At 38.8% G+C, this 21,595-nt stretch overlaps 1 protein-coding gene across 1 annotated transcript in view; it reads left to right on the top strand.

Annotated features, from left to right (window-relative positions):
• The first annotated feature begins 16,307 nt into the window (after positions 1 to 16,307).
• LOC128687391 (uncharacterized) overlaps positions 16,308 to 21,595 on the top strand; it is a 300,674-nt gene continuing 295,386 nt past the window's right edge. The window contains exon 1 of the mRNA XM_053774850.2: positions 16,308 to 18,475. Within this exon, the coding sequence (XP_053630825.2) occupies positions 18,289 to 18,475 (187 nt within the window). The 5' untranslated portion in view covers positions 16,308 to 18,288. The remainder of the gene's footprint in view (positions 18,476 to 21,595) is intronic.

The following is a 21,595-nucleotide window of genomic DNA, read 5'->3' as shown; positions in this document are numbered from 1 at the left end:
ACGATATTGTCCTGACGGGAGAGTTGACAGTGTGCGTACTCGATACTGTGTAGCCGTGACTGTGTTTACAGTTGGACAAGGGAGAACTTTGGATATTCATAGAACCGATAAAATCATAAATGCGCGCATTTGGAGCATCGACTGCCTTTGCACAACTAACAAACCTGTTAGAACGGCTTTCAGGCACTCTAACAAAAAATAGTCATTCAGGATTGTATTCACAATATGTGTCCAGCCTCTCAGAGTAGGCACCAGTCTGAAGGTCACATCAGGTCAAGCAGACAAAGAAGCTAAAGAACATTCAGAGATTCGCAACCAAACTAATACCAGAGCTGAGAGGATTGACCTCCGAGGAGAGGTTTAAGAAAACGAACCTGTTAGCCTAAGAGGAATGAAGAATCGAGAACCATATAGTACCAACCTGTAAAATTTTCGGGAGGACTGAATAGGCTGACAGCGCCCGACTGAGACGTGGGGGTCGGGAAGGCGAAGGTACACAACTCGAAGTCAGAGTAGCAGTTTAGTCAGAGGGATGTCAGGAGGTATTTCTTCAGCCTCAGGGTGGACAGGGTGCAGGGAGACAAACTAGGTAAGGCAAAGCCCACGAGGCAGGAGACTTGAGAATTCGGTCTTATACAGGAAAAGAGGAGCCAGAAGCTGAGACTCGACCCAGCAACATCAACTAAGCGAGTACACATCAGTGAACACACACTGAAATATGCAATCCCTCTGCATATTCCAATGTTAGACCAGAATTGGAATATACATCGGTGGGGTTGTGTCAGCACCGAAAAAAAAGAGAATAAGAAATAAAAAAATAAACTCTAAAGAAGAACTGAAGTTTGATTACCAGAGATAAAGTGAATGAATAACGACCAAAGTCCGAAAACACTGAAGATGACATCGTTAGATGATAGGAGGCAGTGAGGAGACATAATAACCACATAAAATTAAGATAAAAGAACACTAAAGGATAGAAAGAGAAGATTTCTTAGCATCTTCAACAGGGAAAACAAGAAACAAGAGTTGTAAATTGAGATAAAAGTGACAACGAGAAGATACTGTATATTTTTTATCCTTTTCACCGAGTAGTGGAGAGTCACACCAGGTGGCAGCAATGTTGCCAGTAATATATATATATATATATATATATATATATATATATATATATATATATATATATATATATATATATATATATATATATATATATATATATATATATATATATATATATATATATATATATATATATATATATATATATGTCGTGCCGAATAGACAGAACTTGCGATCTTGGCTTAAATAGCAACGTTCATCTTGCCATATAGGACAAGCGAAAATTTGTGTATGCAATAATTTCGCCAAAATCATTCTGAACCTAACGAAAAAAATATATTTCATTGTGTTTGTTTAGTATTAAATTACTGTAAACAAATTTAAAATATATTTAGTTGGGTTAGGCTAAAATAAATTGTTCTTGTTATAGCAAGGTTAGGTAAGTTTTCTAAGATTCTTTTGATGCAAAATTAAAAATTTTTACATTAACATTAATGAAAAAAATATATCTTTAAACGTATAAGAGAAAACTTTAGAAAGGACTTAATTTTAAATGAGTTCTTGCTAATTGACCAGTTTTATATATTCGGCACGACATATATATATATATATATATATATATATATATATATATATATATATATATATATATATATATATATATATATATATATATATATATGTCGTGCCGAATAGGCAGAACTTGCGATCTTGGCTTAAATAGCAACGCTCATCTTGCCATATAGGACAAGTGAAAATTTGTGTATGCAATAATTTCGCCAAAATCATTCTGAACCTAACGAAAAAAATATATTTCACTGTGCTTGTTTAGTATTAAATTATTGTAAACAAATCTAAAATATATTTAGTTGGGTTAGGCTAAAATAAATTGTTCTTGTTATAATAAGGTTAGGTAAGTTTTCTAAGTTCCTTTTGGTGCAAAATCGTAAATTTTTACATCATCATTAATGAAAAAAATATATCTTTTAACGTTGAAGAGTAAATTTTAGAAAGGACTTAATTTTAAATGAGTTCTTGCTATTTGACCAGTTTTACATATTCGGCACGACATATATATATATATATATATATATATATATATATATATATATATATATATATATATATATATATATATGTATATATATATATATATATATGTATATATATATATATATATATATGTATATATATATATATATATATATATATATATATATATATATATATATATATATATATATATATACATATATATATATATATATATATATATATATATATATATATATATATATATATATATATATATATATATATATATATATATATATATATATATATATCGGTTCTCTTCTATCGACGAGTATTATAGCGTAAAAATAATCCGGAAACAACAACACAAATCTAAACCAATAATAGCACTAAAAATAAAAAAAAACAGCTGAAGCAATTAAGGAGTGCAATCATTTAGGTGACAAAGACGAGGAACAGAGACTGTTATGGCGACCATTGCCGCCCCAACAACCTCGTTCCACGTCGCTGGTGGTTAGAGGTCAGCCCTAGTAATGCTAACGAGCCTGGTCTTAACTGCTTCATCGATACTCTACTTTCAATGCTTGGGGAAAGCAGTGGAGGTGAAGGAGGTGGAATGAGGGGGAAGGGGAAGGCAGGGATGCATGAAAGGGAGAAGCTGGATATCGGGAGAAGTGGAAGGGGGTGAAGGGAGTAGGAGGGTTGAGTGAGGGAAGGAAAAGGTACAGGAGGTAAGGGGGGCTGAGCAAAGGAAATAAGATGTATCCAAAAGAAATAAGGGAGGGAGGAGAGTGAAAGAGGGAGTAAAAGAGGGGACGGAGAAATGAAGGTTAGATTGTAGAAAAGGCAAGGGGAGGAGTGAGAAAGTGAAGGGTATAGAAAAGGAAAGGTGGAGAGGATGGGAAACACTTAGAAAAGGAGTGGGTGAGGGAAGCAGGTGAAATTATTAAAAAAAAAAGGAAAGGAAAGGAGGAGAAGGAAAGTAGGGGTAAATAGGTAAGGGAAGGTGAGGTAAGTGGGTAAACTCACATTTGACGTTCGCTGCCGAGGCTCCATGACTGGATGGCTCATCAAGGCTGTACTTAAGGTACAGTGTGCTGCTGTTGGCTTTATTGACCCAAGTCTCATACCATGGTTACTGTATCATGGTACCAGAGCAAGGTATTCCTGGGTTAAAAAGACACGTGAGTAAACACTAGGACGTGCATTACTAGAGTTTGCTAACGTGACCTTTTAAACCAATTTCTCGATATCAGTTACCAATGTTTATACCAAATGTATCCCTATATTCCCCAGGCCCAGCCCCCTCTACCTTAACGCAAGCATTATAGCACAGTATGGGGCACGTTTTAAATACTTTTATCTATTGAAGATTTGAGGCGAATCAGAAGAGATATTCATAAGTTTTCGCATGGAGCCTAATAGTTCAATTTTCCCCCAATGGCAATGTTTCACGTACACAGCTCAAAATTAATTCGAACCTTCTACTAAGGTTCATCATCTTTGAAAGTTTAAAGTCAATCAGATGAGGCCTTCCATATGGATCTAACAGAGATCAACATCCCATCTACTGCTCTCTTGAGTCCCACTTCGTTTGTCGGTAGCTTTTTAAGCGTATTAAGTTTGAAGTCAGTGGCGCTTGCAATTATATACTTAATAAACTTTACATGTAACAATGTTCTTGCATATCTTAAGACAGCTTTAAGCATTGCAGATCATTGCTTCCCTAGACGAGTGCACCATTCATGTGATGAGCTAATTATGCTGGAGGCTGTCTATTCATTTTAGAGTGAGAGAGGAAATCCGAAGTGAGGTTGCCTTACATTTAGGTGCAGCCTTGTCCCTCAGATCTTCAAATACCTCAGGATGGCTAACATCATAGTAGAATTTGTTTTCTGTATGGGATTTCTATAACTATAGCAGTGAAAGCTCTCGAACGTTCTCTCCATGCTCTAGTCACAGTTATGTTAATTGACTCATATACCATGCACATAGCGTACAGTTATCTGGCACACATCCACTGCACATAGCATACAGTTAACTGCTTCATATCCACTGTATATAGTGTACAGTTAACTGATTCATATCCACTGTATATATTGTACAGTTAACTGGCTCATATCCACTGTACATACATAAGTGTAAATAACTGTACATACGTTTATGTGGAGGCAAAATGTATAACACCAAAACTATTGTCTATTGGCTGTGCTATAAGCTAGCATAACGAGGTACTGCAGGCCTGTTGAAACTACCTGCGCTTGTGATAAAGACGCTTAGTAGCTGCATTCTCAAGCTAGAAATCCTTCACCTGCCTTGATGCAGCTGAGGAACTCTTGAGCCAAGGAGCCACCGGCCCTTGAGAAAAATGGATAAATAAAAACAGCCTTGGATCAACGTAACATGATGGGCTAACATATACATTATTCTGATTGGCAATTAGGAAAGATACATTCTGAATTGATGCTGAAAAAAGTCCTGATTTTCACGAAGAATTATGAAATTAGTGAAGATTATGTTAAGATACTGATGGATAGTGAGAAATAGATAGCGAGAGAGGGATGATAAGAGATGAGTAGCACCTGGAGAAGAAGTTGATATCCTTGGAGTGAAATTTGACTCCAAACTAACCATGAAGAACCATGTTGTAAATCTTGCAAACAAGGCAGCCAGGAAGCTTACAGAACTTCGCCGTATCTCGCATCTACTTGACAGTAGGGGTTGCAAGATTCTGTACGAGGCACAAGTACGCTCGCACCTTGAGTATGCTCCACTTTCTTGGTTTGCCTGCCCTCCCCCCCCCTCTCATCTGCGACTGCTTGACAGAGTAGAGAACAGAGCAAGACGTCTCATCTCTCGCCTGGACCCATCCTGGATAGATCTGTCATTTCAGCAGAGCCTTCAACATAGGAGGGATGTGGGTGGCCTTACTGTTATGTACAAGGCCAATATTGTCAAAATACCACACTTGGATCCACTTCGAGGACAGCGTGAAACAAGCTTTTATGCCACAAGACGGGAAGAAAGCAGCAACTTCACTCTGGCTGTACCCTTCTCCAGAACTTCACTCCATCTGAGATCCTATATACCCAGGATGACTCGAGTATGGAACACATTCGTACAGCACAATGATGTCAACGAGATAAAGTCAGTTGATCAAATGAAAATGCTGGCCCACAGATGGCTCCAACTTCATCCTGTTCCCTACTTGTATGTCTCAAACAATAAAAATGCTTTCAAATGAGCTGATGTAGGTAACAGCTCTTAGCTTGCCAATAAAGTTAAAAATCCTTAACCTGTAAATAGCTTGTCAATAAAGCTAGGGATCCTTAACCTTGTCAAACCCTGTGTAAAAAAAAAAAAAGATGGGTTGTGAAAGATGGGCAGTGAGAGATGGGAACATAATGGAAAAAAATAAAAATTTGTTGAGTTTCTGATCGGTACTGACTTCACCACTGTAAAACCTCAGAGTTCTGTCTGTCATTCTGATGAGAGAGTGAGAGAGAGCAAGGAATTCTGATGGGATTATGAAAACAGCGTATTCATATGGAACAAAGAGAGAAAGAGAGAGAGACAGCGTCCTGATGGGGCAGTGAGTGTGAGAAGGGCGTCCTGATGGGGTAGGGAAAGAAAGACATGGGCGTCCTGAAGGGGCAGTGAGAGAGAGATGGGTATCCTGCTGGGAGAGTGAGAGTGAGATTTGCATCTTGATAGGGCAGTGATAGAGAGATGGGCGTCCTGATGGGGCAATGAGAGAGAGAGATGGGCGTCCTGATGGGACAGTGAGAGAGAGACAGGCATCCTGATGGGGCAGTGAGAGAGAGATGGGCATCCTGATGGGACAGTGAGGAACACAATGTTCCAACTTGGACAATATTCGGGTCTGGTGGGAAGTTTGCATGCTTCCGGCCCAATGATCACTAGGGGGTGAGGGGAGGAAATGGGTCACGGATGAGGGACGGGGGAGTTTCCCCTCTCCTGTGTCTCTACTCTGGGCTTCACTGTCTCCTAGATCAGCGAGTACGGAACTGTGGTGCGCGCATGCGTGGATGTGCACGAACCCGTAGCTCGATTGCTATGGCACTCAGTTCACACACTGTGGTCCGTGGTTCGATCCCCAGTACGGGTGAAAACATTAAGACGTGTTTCAAAACTTAAGACACCTGCTGTCCATGTTCACCTATCAGTAAAATAGGTACCTGGGTGTTTGTCAACTGGTGTGCATCGCATCCTGGGGACAACATTAACCTAATTTGTCAGAAATGCTCTGCATAACAAGTGGCTTTCTAAATAGAAAAATGTCATTGATGTTAGCAAAGCCTGTATACATAATTCATTTAGAAATAACGATTATTATTATTATTATTATTATTATTATTATTATTGTTGTTGTTATTATTATTATTACTACTACCATTATTATTATTATTATTATTATTATTAATATTAATATTATTATTATTATTGTTATTATTATTATTACTACTACTACTACTATTATTATTATTATTATTATTATTATTATTATTATTATTATTATTATTATTATTATTATTATTATTATTAATATCATGCGCAAACTGATCTTTGGGTGTGCGTGAGAAGAATCGTACTTGTTATGCTATTTTATGAAATTTCAAATAATTTTTAACATATTTTTAATTTTAAAACATTATCAATCAAAATAAAATAAATAAATCACTCTAACAAGATTTAAATTGCCGAGCTTAAGTTCCATAAAGAATTATGGTTGGACGACTGCCATACACTAGCCTCTCAACTAATAGACGTAATGAAAACAAAAGTGATCGAAACTCAATGCGCCTCAGATTTCTTTAAGTCTGATTGAAAATGTGATCGCTTGTTTCTCCTTTTGTTTTCGTCTCGTGGCATGTTATAAGGATATAAGATGAACGAAGCAATTGGGATAAGTTGAAGCCCCGCCTGATAAAGTAGTGGGTGCTGAACTAGATATATGGAATTTTGCGTGCAAGAAGTCAATTTATGAGTAAAGAATGTTTACTGTACCTTCTCTCTTGTATAACTGTTATGTTTGTCGTTATCTTGTGTTTTCAGCTGTTATTGTGCTGCCTCTCAGTTCTTTTTTATATTGCCGGACTAGAGTAACAAATAGTCAGAAGTCTTCATATAATAGTAAGCATACGTAATAGCTACTATGCACCTGAGAACATGAAAACCAGCAAGAAACAAAATATTACCCAAGAATGGATGTCGAGAAAGATCTAAGTCACACTCTGCCTTCGCTTGCTGCTAACTAGGCTGACCTTTGTGCTGAAATGCAGGATCATCCATCGCAATGATAGGTAAGCAGCTATGTATCTATAATTTTATGCTTTGTTTACATAATTCTTCTTACTATTTTGCATTAACATTCACATTCATAAGATGTCTTGACGTTGGTTGTTTGAAATATGTGCGAGAATCCTTTAGAGCAGCAGTAAACACATGATGTTTGTATAACGAAGGTAATGGATGTGCGTCATGATGCATGTTGTTGTAAACACGTTAAGTTCGTGTGAGAAATACGGTGGGGGAAGGGAGGGAACGGGTGCGCGGACTCGGTCATTAAAACGTGTGTACGTTGCCTGACATTCTTCCACTAGTGGACCCCACCCACGGTGACGATGCATTCAACTACTGCACCTTTCATCTTCCTGCCCATACTTCGGATTCGTCAAGGCTACGGTGGAATCCACCATCATCTAAGCTGAGGGACTGATTACCTCATCTTCTACTGTCTCCAGTTTCAACACCTTCAAATAGTCTTTATATTGAATTAAAAGTCTTCAGAACAAAGGTACCCAGGTTAAGCACATGTGTCTTATTCATCAACTAACTCGAGTCTTTGTGTATATCGCTGGATCTGTGTGGATCATTCAGCACACAAAGTAGTGGAGACTTCATACACCAACCCTGGACGGACAAAACATCGTCGAGTTATCATTCACAATATGTGGATTTGTGGAAAATTTGTTTAAGCCAAGATATTGTGGTGTGATTTTAAACATACACAAAGTGCTCGGGAAAAAGGGGGTAAGGAAAGTCATGTTGCTCGAGTATCGTATCTGTTTAGCAGATATGGAATCCAGCACTCAGTGCCTTTTGTACTGAAGAACCCACACGGGTTTTTCGTTTCACACAAATATGTTAATCAAAATCAACAAGATAAATATTTGTAAAATATGTTGGTTGTCAAGTATCAGTTCAACGAAACACATAAAAAGAAGATATTTCATGTAATAAATATTACCCCCCCAAAAAAACATTCTTCGTTATTTTGAGTTATTTACTTTATGTGAAGCGCTGAAGCCATGTGGAGGCTCGATTCTCCTTCACGGTACCGCATTACACGCACCGCTTAGCACCATCTTGTGCCTAACTTGCGGGACACATCGCGAGGAACGTTTAAACGTGAAAATCCTTCAGCCTAAGAGCACTGGTTCGCTCGTACAGCTTCTGAAAAATGATTGCCACTTGTGGAATTTCATTCTTTATCTCATGCAAATGCCCCAGGAACCTGAGTGACGGTATTATATTTTAAATGAAATGAATTTTGAAGCAAGAATAACGATATCCTTGCTACTTCTCTGTGCTTTTATTTTTTCTTCTTCATTGATTGTAACGTTAATGTTATTGTTGTTCTCTTTAACCTTATCATTTATTCTTTTTTTTGTATTTGCTTTCATGTTCGCTCTTATTCTCCGCATTTTTTTCTACTTGGCTATTTTTTTTTCTTTCACTTTTTCTCTTCCTGTTATTTGTATATCTATATCCCCTTGCTACTTCCATTATTCATTATTCCCTGATTTTGTCTGTTCTTCTGCAAGTACTTGAACCTGCATAATTAAAGGCAACAATGCATATAGACACTGTAGTCAAGACGGGCAAGAGTTTGATTATAATAATTTATCATCATCCTCATCATCATCATCGATATATTGTGTTATGTTTATCATTACTTATAGAATTAAACGCAAACATTATGTATGAAATAACAGAAAAAACTAGGAAATATTGATCCCTTCGATACGGTGTCTATTGTTCCCTGCTATTGCCCATATCTACTGTTAATTATACTGCCCTTGTGTATTGCCCTTTCTATTGCCCTTTCTCTGTTACCCCTGTCCATTAACCCTGTCAAGTGCCGTCCCGAAGTCTCTTTCAAAAGGTGCCGAGCGCATTTGGGGTAAATCCGAGCGTTCTCTTAAATTGGAGACGAGAAAGTGGGAATCCAGACAAATCCGCGTGAAAAGAATGGGGTGTAAGGTGACGCAGTCGGAGGAGCGGGCTGGCCGCGAGACGTAATCCGGATTGAAGTGGCGGTGCGAAAACGCCGGATTGCAGTGTTCCACGAACGCTCGTCACTGTGGAGAGCCAAGAAACGGTCTGGTGCATCTTATTACTGATGTTATTATGACTGATAGACGGGCTTCTGGTTCTGCTACTGGAGATGCTGATGGTGCTTCTGAGACTGCTGCTGGTGGTGCTGCTGCTACGTCTGGTGTTGGTGCTGGTGTTGCTGCTACTGCTGGTGCTGCTACAGATGGTGCTGTTACAGCTGGTGCTGCTACAGTTGGGGCCATTACTACTGCTGGGAATGCTGTTGCTACTGCTTCTCCGACTGTTGTTGCTGCTTTTACGACTACTACTACTACCTCTACTATCACTAATACCACCACCACTACCACCACTCCCACTACTACTACAACTACTACTATTACTACAACTACTACTATCACTGCTATTACTAAAACTATTACTATTACCACCACCACTACTGCTGCCTATTACTAATACTACTACTACTACTATTAGTCCTACTACTACTACTGCTATTCTATCTATCTATATCAATTTCTTCAATAAAAATAACATGCACAGATCTAATTCAAACATTCCACAAAGAAACACCAACTTGAAACTAGATTCAAGAGACGGTCGCTTGATATCTAAATATCCTAAAATATATCAGCACTTTAAGTTTGAAGCCGCTCTCAAGCTGCATTAACCAGTAATCACCCTCGGACGAAGCACTAAGAAATTATGGCGCATAAAATAATATTTTAAATTTCTCATTTTTTTCCATGAAAAATAAAGGCAAAGTGGGACGAAGACGGTCCAAAAATCAATCTAAACTTTTCTCTAAGTAAGATTTACCAGCGCTTATGGATTGAAAAAGTGAGTATGCTTCTAAGTGATTAAGAAACTTTAAGTTTTATAAAAAATTTGGGAATATAACGTACAATGTTTTTTTTACGGTGGTCTTGAGGACACACAGATGTTATGGACACATAAAATTATATAATGTTAATTTAGTGTAGGATTACCAAGTAAAGTCAAGCGCGTGACTTCTTTCTGATCAGAGGAGACATTCCCCAGTTATTTCCTAGAAACCAGTTTGATTAATAAATTTGTCACATTAATGCATACACAACTTAAAATCAAGGCAAAGCTTCTTTTGAGGAAAGCATATAAGCACTACAAGTTTGAAGCCGACCAGAAGATGTACTCTCCAATTATTTCACAATCCATTCGCTCCTATCTAACACACTCACGCATGCATGCTAGAAGTCCAAGCCCCTCTCATACAAAACCTCCTTTACCCCCTCCCTCCAACCTTTCCTAGGCCGTCCCCTACCCCGCCTTCCCTCCATTACAGATTTATACACTCTCGAAGTCATTCTGTTTTGTTCCATCTTCTCTTCATGCTTGAACCACCTCAACAACCCCTCCTCAGCCCTCTGGATAATAGTTTTGGTAATCCCGCACCTCCTCCTAATTTCCAAACTACGAATTCTCTGCATTATATTCACACCACACATTACCCTCGGACATGACATCTCCACTGCCTCCAGCCTTCTCCTTGTTGCAACATTCACCAGCCATGCTTCACTCCCATATAAGAGCACTGGTATAACTATACTCTCAAACATTCCCCTTTTTGCTTCCATGGACAAAGTTATTTGTCTGTTTAACTATACTCTCAAACATTCCCCTTTTTGCTTCCATGGACAAAGTTCTTTGTCTCCACAGACTCCTAAGTGCACCACTCACCTTTTTCCCCTCGTCAGTTCTATGATTCACCTCATCTTTCATAGACCCATCTGTTGACACATCCACTCCTAAATATCTGAATACATTCACCTCCTCCATACTCTCTCCCTCAAATCTGATATCCAATCTTTCGTTACCTTTTATTATCATCACCTCACTCTTTTCTGTATTCACTTTTAATTTTCTTGTTTTACATACCCTAACCTATATACATTATATATATGTATATATATATATATATATATATATATATATATATATATATATATATATATATATATATATATATATATATATATATATATATATGTATATGTATATGTCGTGCCGAATAGGCAGAACTTGCGATCTTGGCTTAAATGGCAACGTTCATCTTGCCATATAGGACAAGCGAAAATTTGTGTATGCAATAATTTCGCAAAAATCATTCTAAACCTAACGAAAAAAATATATTTCATTGTGTTTGTTCAGTATTAAATTACTGTAAAAGTATTTAAAATATATTTAGTAGCATTAGGCTAAAATAAATTGCGCTTGTTATAATAAGGTTAGGTAAGTTTTCTAAGATTCTTTTGGTGGAAAATTAAAAATTTTTACATTAACATTAATGAAAAATATATATCTTCAAACGTATAAAAGAAAATTTTCAGAAAGGACTTAATTTTAAATGAGTTCTTGCTAATTGACCAGTTTTACTTATTCGGCACGACATATATAAATACATATATATTTATATATATATATATATATATATATATATATATATATATATATATATATATATATATATATATGTATATATATATATATATATATATATATATATATATATATATATATATATATATATATATATATATATGTCGTGCCGAATAGGCAGAACTTGCGATCTTGGCTTAAATAGCAACGCTCATCTTGCCATATAGGACAAGCGAAAATTTGTGTATGCAATAATTTCGCAAAAATCATTCTAAACCTAACGAAAAAAATATATTTCATTGTGTTTGTTTAGTATTAAATTACTGTAAAAGTATTTAAAATATATTTAGTAGCATTAGGCTAAAATAAATTGCGCTTGTTATAATAAGGTTAGGTAAGTTTTCTAAGATTCTTTTGGTGGAAAATTAAAAATTTTTACATTAACATTAATGAAAAATATATATCTTCAAACGTATAAAAGAAAATTTTCAGAAAGGACTTAATTTTAAATGAGTTCTTGCTAATTGACCAGTTTTACTTATTCGGCACGACATATATAAATACATATATATTTATATGAGGGGAGTAAATTATGTAAAATCAAATACAGAATGGGAGCTGACACAGTTACTTTTTGCTGATGATGCTGTACTTCTAGGGGATTCTAAAGAAAAGTTGCGAAGGTTAGTGGACGAACTTGGGAGGGTGTGTAAAGGCAAAAAGTAGAAAGTGAACATAGATAAAAGTAAGGTGATGAGGGTATCAAATGATGTAGATAAAGGAAAATTGGATATCACATTGGAGGGAGGGAGTATGGAAGAAGCGAATGTTTTCAGATATTTGGGAGTTGACTTGTTAGCTGATGGGTTCATAAAGGTGTAAATATTATGCAGAGAATTCGTAGTGTGGAAATTAAGAGGAGGTGTGGAGTTACTAAAAGTATTAGACAGAAGGCTGAAGAGGGACTGTTGAGGTGGTTTGGTCATTTAAGAGAGAATGAAACAAAGTAGAATGACTTGGAGAGCATATAAATCCGTTGGAGGGGGTAAAGGAGGTTTTGTGGGTGAGGGGCTTGGACTTCCACCAAGCATGCGTGAGTGTGTTCGATAGGAGTGAATGGAGACGAATGGGTTTTGGGACCTGACGAGCAGTTGGAGTGTGAGCAAGGTAATATTTTGTGAAGGGATTCAGGGAAACAGGTTAGCTGGACCTGAGTCCTGGAAATGGGAAGTACAATACCTACACTTTAAAGGAGAGATTTTTAATATTGGCAGTTTGGAGGGACGTCTCAGCTGTTGCATCTGAGCGCCTCTACAAAGGCAGTGATTATGTATGAGTGATGGTGAAAGTGTTGAATGATGAAAGTTTTTTCTTTCTTTTTGGGGTTTTCTTTCTTTTTGGGTCACCCTGCCTCGGTGGGAAACGGCCAACGTGTTAAAAACATATATATGATTTCTTGTTTTTTTATGAAAGTCCATTTTCACAAAAAAATGGCAAATTGACACCAACAAAGCCAATATTTATTATAAAAAATATTTCGTATTTAAATACACCAACGCTTAGTGTTTGAAGCCTAAAAGAAGAGGGTTCAAACACTCTTGTGTGTCATCCTTCTTGTGGAATACATCAACTTTAATATTCTGAAGACGATCAGGAGACTTTTACAACTTAATAACAACGTGAACCTTTGTTTTCCGGGAAACACACCATTCCTGAAAATCTGAAATTTGATCGGAAGAATCTTTCTCCAGTTATCGCACGGATTACAACGATTCTAATCTTAACTAATCTAGTACATTGACCAATTTGCTCGTACACAAAATAAGACGCATCAACCATTGAATATTAAAGGTAGACTCAAATATATTTAGCGTCATTAAATGGGAATAAAATTTCCATAATATTTCACTTGTAATATCGGCAGATGTGTACCTACACACCTGAATTTCATTCTTCTTCGTCGTCGAATTAGAAAGCATCTTTTTATTTTGACGTTTGAAGCTAAGCCGCAGAGCGTTTTGGAGGTTATTAGAACCATTCCAGGAATTTTGAAATGAGTTCTACAACTTTGGTCTTAAGACCAAAGTAAATTCTGCCCCCATAACCCGTGTTGAAAATTTGAAGCTGATGGCATGAAGCCTTGTCTTGTCATGAAAGAAATATTCAACGTAAAATTGAAGGAAGAAAAAGGAAATAAAAAACGAAGAACAAATTTAGGTAACCATTAAAAGTCCTCGTTCGGAGATACCTAATTAATATTATTCATCTCAAAGATAGTTCTTAATTAGGGCTTCAGGGTCGTACAGAGTTGGAGATCAGGTTTTATTACTTGGAGGTTGTTCAGGGGGGTCAGTGCCCCCGCGGACAGGTTCTCGATCAGACTTCCTAGTGGATAAGGGTTTGATTAACCAGACTGTTACTACCGGCACCACGCAACCCAACGTACGAGCTACGGGCACTGACTTTAGGTGTCTTGCCAGTTCCCTCCTGAAGAGAGCGCTCTGTGTAGAGCTTCATCAAGCCTTGCCATGATAAAGCTCTACACTGAGGGATACATTGGGACAATTACAGTTGGGCTAACCTTGCAGTTCCCCCAGGAATAATCTCTTAAATATCTTACGTATTTACTCTTCAAAGGCGTTTGTTTTCTGTTCGCTACACCAACTCTCTCCCTTCCGCTGTGTGTAAAAGGAAGGATCTTCTCTTTAGAGTAAATAATCCAGCACTTTCCCCTTGTTTATATGCACTTGCCATCACCCCTACTGATCGCCTAAAAAACTCCTCTCTCTTTTATTATTATTAACGAGAAGTGGGTACACCTGCAGTGTACTGCTACCTTATTCTGCATGATATTTGCCTAGTGGGAACAAACTCTTGCTATGTTTCCTTACCATAACCTCTCGCACAGGATGGGGTTCCCTGTCATATATCTTTACACAGGATGAGTTTCCCTCTCACATCACACATAATAGGTTTTCCTGTCATATTCCATTACGGAGGATGGGTTTCTCCTGTCATATTCCATTACGGAGGATGGGTTTCTCCTGTCATATTCCATTACGGAGGATGGGTTTCTCCTGTCATATTCCACTACACATGATGGATTTCCTTGTCATGTTCCATTATAAAGGATGGGTTTCCCCTGTCATATTCCACTACACAGGATGGGTTCCCTTGTCACATTCCATTACACAGAATGGGTTACCCTTGCCATATTTCATCATACATCATGGATTTCGTACATCGGGTGGGGACATCTATCAGGCTGAGCTGGCAGACTTCAGCAAAGTGAGCTCGCTGAATATTTCACAATAAAACATTTACATCATTTCTCGACGTTAATTTTCTTACGAGGTTCACCAACGTCAACATCTCAACGTTTCCTCTAGACTTACGAATATTATTTTCGTTAAAGTTAGATTATGTTAAAGTTAGTTTAGGTTAGGTGTGGTTAGGTTAGGTTCAGTTAGGTCGGTTTTGGTTATTGAAACTTACAAAATCATCATTTCTAACCACAAGTAAGCAAGTTAAAACAAAATGTGATGAACGTACGTCTGGCAGCGAGGTGGTCAGGTATAACCAGGAAAAGTTGGGTTCTGTACGACTATCCCTTATGGTGCATGAATGAGCTGCTGTGATAGTTCTGTAGTGAGGACGGTTTCAAAGGTTCTCTTTTGAACCTTAGTGACGGGGATCAAAACTTATCTTGATACTCTTGCGGTTTCTTGAGTCCCAAGCGAGGGATAATCCCTCTATTTCCATCCCCTTCCATCCCTCCCTTTCGACGTCCATCCTCTCTTCCACTTTCTCTCTCTCTCTCTCTCTCTCTCTCTCTCTCTCTCTCTCTCTCTCTCTCTCTCTCTCTCTCTCTCTCTCTCTCTCTCTCTCTCTCTCTCTCTCTCTCTCTATCTATCTATCTATCTATCTATCTATCTATCTATCTATCTTTCTCTCTCTCTGTCCCTCCTCACCTCCAAGATGGTGAACCAGAACCCACAACACTGGTTCTATGGAGCGGGAAACGAGGGGAAAGTGGCATCAACCCGGGGTTCTCCCCTCCTCCTCCTGCTGACTCCGCCAGAGAGAGAGAGTGAGGGAGAGGGGAATGCGCCAGTGCACCTGTAGACAGGATAGAAGGTTGACGCGTCACACATCCCCTCTTCCATCTCTCTCTCTCTCTCTCTCTCTCTCTCTCTCTCTCTCTCTCTCTCCCTCTCTCTCTCTACCCTCATTATTTCCCCCCCTCTCTCTCTCCTCCTTTCCGTCATCTAACTACCGAGTGATTATTCATAACCATTATAGTGAATTTAACAGTGATGACTTTAAAGTACTTCTTGTGTATTTTGGAAGAAAAAAAAACCTCACTAGGTACTGTAGAATTGCCACGAAAACTTTATTTACTAAAGTTTTGATTACGCTAGATACTGCTGCCACGAATTCTTCAGTGAATTCTTCAGTGAATACTGTCTCTCAAACTTCAGTGAATGTTCTTTTTAATACTTAAGCAAATTCTGCATTGGAGTTCTTTCTAAATTTGATTAATAATTCAGTGATTACTGTTCCTGTTACTTCAGTGAATGCGCTTACGAAATCGGTCAATAGACCAAGGGAAAGGTGGAGTTAGAACCCATGGTCAATACAGTTCAGTGAAAACATCCGTGTGATTAGCCTTCGAAATTAAGGTCATAATTAAGTGATTACTGCTCCCAAAACTTCAGTGAAAACTTCAGTGAATACTCTTACGAAATCAATGAAAAGTTCAGCGGAAGCATTCGTGAATAGCCCTCCAAAGTCAATTGATAATTCAATGATTACTGGCTCCGAATACTTCAGCCGACTACCTCAGTGAATACCTTTTCCCCTCACATACTTCACTAACTCTTGTGTTTACATTTGAGCAACGACCGAGTCACTTTTGCAGTTCAAGCAGAGAAGGAAAATAAAAGTTGAAAAAAAATAACAGAAAAAGCCATGAATTTCTGCTTCGCTCACTCTCAATATTTCCCGATATTTTATTATACATTTTTACCCTCACGGTCGAGTTAATACAGTCATTCTAATTAACTTTTCATCTGTCTTCATAAGCGCCAAGCTGGTGGGGGAGGTGGAATTTATATAAAAAAAAAGGGAATTACACACACTCTCAGTGCAGGTGTTTAACGAGCAGAAAAAAACAGGAATTAAATGCACACACGAACTTAGCTGGTGTTTTAACGGGTGAGAAATTAGGAATTAAGTGTTTGCACACTCAAAGAGCAGGTGTTTTAGAGAATAATGAAACTAAGAAATAAAACACATACACTCACAGAGAGGGTGTTTTAGTGGGCTTGATAACAGGAATGAAACACACACACACACACTCTCCAAGAGCAATGTTTTTAGCGAGTATGAAAAGAGGCATAAAACTCGCTCATAGAGCAGGTGTTTTAATTTGTGTGAAAACGAGAAAGAAAAATCCTTCTCTCCCCCTCTCACAAAGTAAGCATTTTAGTGCGAATAAAAACGAAAATGAAAACGCAGGAATAAACAATGTGAATAAAGAAACTGGAATAAAAAAGTACAAACACACAGTGCAGGTGTTTCAGTGAGTGTCAAAATGGAAATAAAAGCAAACATACTGTCAGACGTGTTTCAGTGAGTATGAAAACAGAAATAAAAGTACAAACTCTCGGGGGAGGTGTTTCATAGAGTGTGAAAACGAGAGTAAAAACACACACACACACACACACACACTCACATTGGCGTTTCAGGATGTGAAGACAGAAATAAAAGCACGTACACCCACAAAGGTGTTTCAGAGTGTGAAAAGGGAGGCATTTTATTGTTCGTGTACGTGTGCGCGTAGCATATGTTTCACCAAATTAGGACACCCATAATAAAGCAAAATATCAGGAAGCTTCTCCCTCCTGATGCTCTGACCAACATCTCTTGCTATTTGTTTTTTTAATGGCTAGCAGATAGAAAAGAAAGCCAAATTTATATAGAAATAGGGTGGAAGCAGTTGAAATATTTATATAAACAGGACAGAAGCAAGTGGATTAGAATGCCTTCGAAAGTGAGAGATTTTCAAGATCCAAAAAACTGGTAGAAGAGATTTTTGGTAGAAGAGATTTTGGAGACCTTAAATGACGACCAGCTGTGACCTGACCTCACCTGGTTTGACCTTACTTCATTTGGTTTGACTCGACGTCACTTAGTTTTCATTCACTTTCGATTTGGTTTGTATTGACCTAATATGACCTAGTTTTATCCTAACCTGAGCAGCTGTAAGCCAGCCTGACCTGACCGACGTATCTTAACCTGACCAAGTCTTGACCTAGCGGGACTTAGACTGACATGACTCTCACATAGCGAGAACTGACGTGATCCCTCTCAATTTAACGTTACTTTACTTGACACGACTCGACATTGCTTTCCACCATGGGTCAGCGTTACGTGGCCAAGATCGTCATGACCTCCTTCTTTTGGGTCACTGCTGCTGCTACCACCACCACTGCAGCCACCACACCTGCCACCAACTCCACCACCACCACTACCACCACCACCCCCACCACAACTACCACCACCACCACCGGCACCACCACCAGCACAGTTTTCAAAGAGCCAGGTAAGAAAGAGATTGAAAGAAAACTTAGAGATTAAAGGTAAGATTGATGAGGATAGAGCGAGTCGACATCCATCTCACTGATCCTCTTCGAACTGAAACATCTTTAGCTTCATCTCCTGTATATATCTGATAGCTGTATCAAATAGCTGTATATCTGATGCCTTTATATTGATGAAAGTTACGTCTGACGGATGAACATTGATGAATCCATATCTGATGTATATTCGGGGTATGTATGCTGATGAATGCATACTTAAGGAATGTTTATGTAAGTTAGTTAATAAATATTTAGTTAACGAAGGTAATAGTAGTAATAATAATAGTAATAATAATAATAATAATAATAATAATAATAATAATAATAATAATAATAATAATAATAAAGGTAAATAATTAGAACATAATTAATGTGTAATTACAAATATTAATGTCAGCTTTAATATATAACAAATATGTAAATTTTATTTATAATTAGTTATGAGATTATGATTAATAAGAGTAATTAATATAAATTACAAAATATGGGTAAAAACTAATAATTATTGCTGAAATTTGTTTGATGATGATTATTAATGATGATGATGGTATGATTCGGTGTCTTATTATGATGATTAAGAAATAAGAAAAGCTTTCCATATAGGCATCTTACTGCCTCTGTCATCATTGTTATCATCATCGTCACTTGCATCACTATCATCATTAGCACCATCATCATCTTTATCATCATCCTCACCGCCACTGTCATCATCATCATCATCGCCATAAAACGGCATTAATCCAGGCAAGATTACTCCACAATTATAATGAAAACCTAATTCGTGTTCACCAGACTGTACATACATACATACATACATACATACATACATACATACATACATACATACATACATACATACATACATACATACATACATACATACATACATACATACATACATACATACATACATACATACATACATACATACATACGTGCATACATACATACATACATACATACATACGTACATACATGCATACAAGCATTAAACTCATACATACTTTCATACATACATAATTACATACATACATACATACATACATACATACATACATACATTACATACATTACATACATACATACATACATACATACATACATACATACATACATACATACATACATTACATACATACATACATACATACATACATACATACATACATACATACATTACATACATACATACATACATACATACATACATACATACATACATGCATTACATACATACATACATACATACATACATACATACATACATACATTACATACATACATACATGCCTGCATACAAACATACATACATACAAACATACATACACATATAAACATATACATACATATATACATATATTTATATAGACACTGCAGGCACCAGGTACCAGGCACCAGGCACCAGGTACCAGGCACCAGGCACCAGGCACCAGGTACCAGGCACCAGGCACCAGGCACCAGGCACCAGGCACCAGGCACCAGGTACCAGGCACCAGGCACCAGGCACCAGGCACCAGGCACCAGGCACCAGGCACCAGGCACCAGGCACCAGGTACCAGGCACCAGGCACCAGGTACCAGGCACCAGGTACCAGGCACCAGGCACCAGGCACCAGGCACCAGGCACCAGGCACCAGGCACCAGGCACCAGGCACCAGGCACCAGGTACCAGGCACCAGGTACCAGGCACCAGGCACCAGGCACCAGGTACCAGGTACCAGGCACCAGGTACCAGGTACCAGGCACCAGGTACCAGGTACCAGGTACCAGGCACCAGGCACCAGGTACCAGGTACCAGGCACCAGGTACCAGGTACCAGGTACCAGGCACCAGGTACCAGGTACCAGGCACCAGGCACCAGGCACCAGGTACCAGGCACCAGGCACCAGGCACCAGGTACCAGGTACCAGGCACCAGGCACCAGGTACCAGGCACCAGGCACCAGGTACCAGGCACCAGGCACCAGGCACCAGGCACCAGGCACCAGGCACCAGGCACCAGGCACCAGGCACCAGGCACCAGGTACCAGGCACCAGGCACCAGGTACCAGGTACCAGGCACCAGGCACCAGACACCAGGCACCAGGCACCAGGCACCAGGCACCAGGCACCAGGCACCAGGCACCAGGCACCAGGCACCAGGCACCAGGCACCAGGCACCAGGCACCAGGCACCAGGCACCAGGCACCAGGCACCAGACACTGGGTACGGGATGGTATGCCTGAGGCACTTATCGTCAACTGCTTCCCACTTCCCTCATTCTAGCAAAAACTTTCACTCTGAGCAACATTGCAAGCTCCTGATGATGTGTTGATTGCAACACGAAAGAACTAGAGCTCTCATTCAATTCTCCCTGTGGTGTTTTGTATATACACATACACACACGTACATACATACATACACACACATGTGTATATGTATGAGTGTGTATAAGTACATGTGTGTATATGTATGTGTGTGTGTGTGTGTGTGTGTGTGTGTGTGTGTGTGTGTGTGTGTGTGTGTATGCGTGTGTGTGTGTGTACTCACCTAGTTGTACTCACCTAGTTGAGGTTGCAGAGGTCGAGTCCAAGCTCCTGGCCCCGCCTCTTCACTGATCGCTACTAGGTCACTCTCCCTGAACCGTGAGCTTTATCATACCTCTGCTTAAAGCTATGTATGGATCCTGCCTCCACTACATCGCTTCCCAAACTATATTCCACTTCCTGACTACTCTGTAGCTGAAGAAATACTTCCTAACATCCCTGTGATTCATCTGTGTCTTCAACTTCCAACTGTGTCCCCTTGTTGCTGTGTCCCATCTCTGGAACATCCTGTCTTTGTCAACCTTGTCAATTCCTCTCAGTATTTTGTATGTCCTTATCATGTGCCCCCTATCTCTCCTGTCCTCCAGTGTCGTCAGGTTGATTTCCCTTAATCTCTTCTCGTAGGACATACCTCTCAGCTCTGGGACTAGTCTTGTAGCAAACCTTTGCACTTTCTCTAGTTTCTTTACGTGCTTGGCTAGGTGTGGGTTCCAAACTGGTGCCGCATACTCCAATATGGGCATAACGTACATGGTGTACAGGGTCCTGAACGATTCCTT

This window comes from Cherax quadricarinatus, chromosome 40, assembly GCF_038502225.1.
Source record: "Cherax quadricarinatus isolate ZL_2023a chromosome 40, ASM3850222v1, whole genome shotgun sequence".
Taxonomy (NCBI): Eukaryota; Metazoa; Arthropoda; class Malacostraca; order Decapoda; family Parastacidae; genus Cherax; species Cherax quadricarinatus.
Note: the sequence above shows the minus strand (reverse complement) of the source record. Positions and strands in the feature narration are given on the sequence as shown.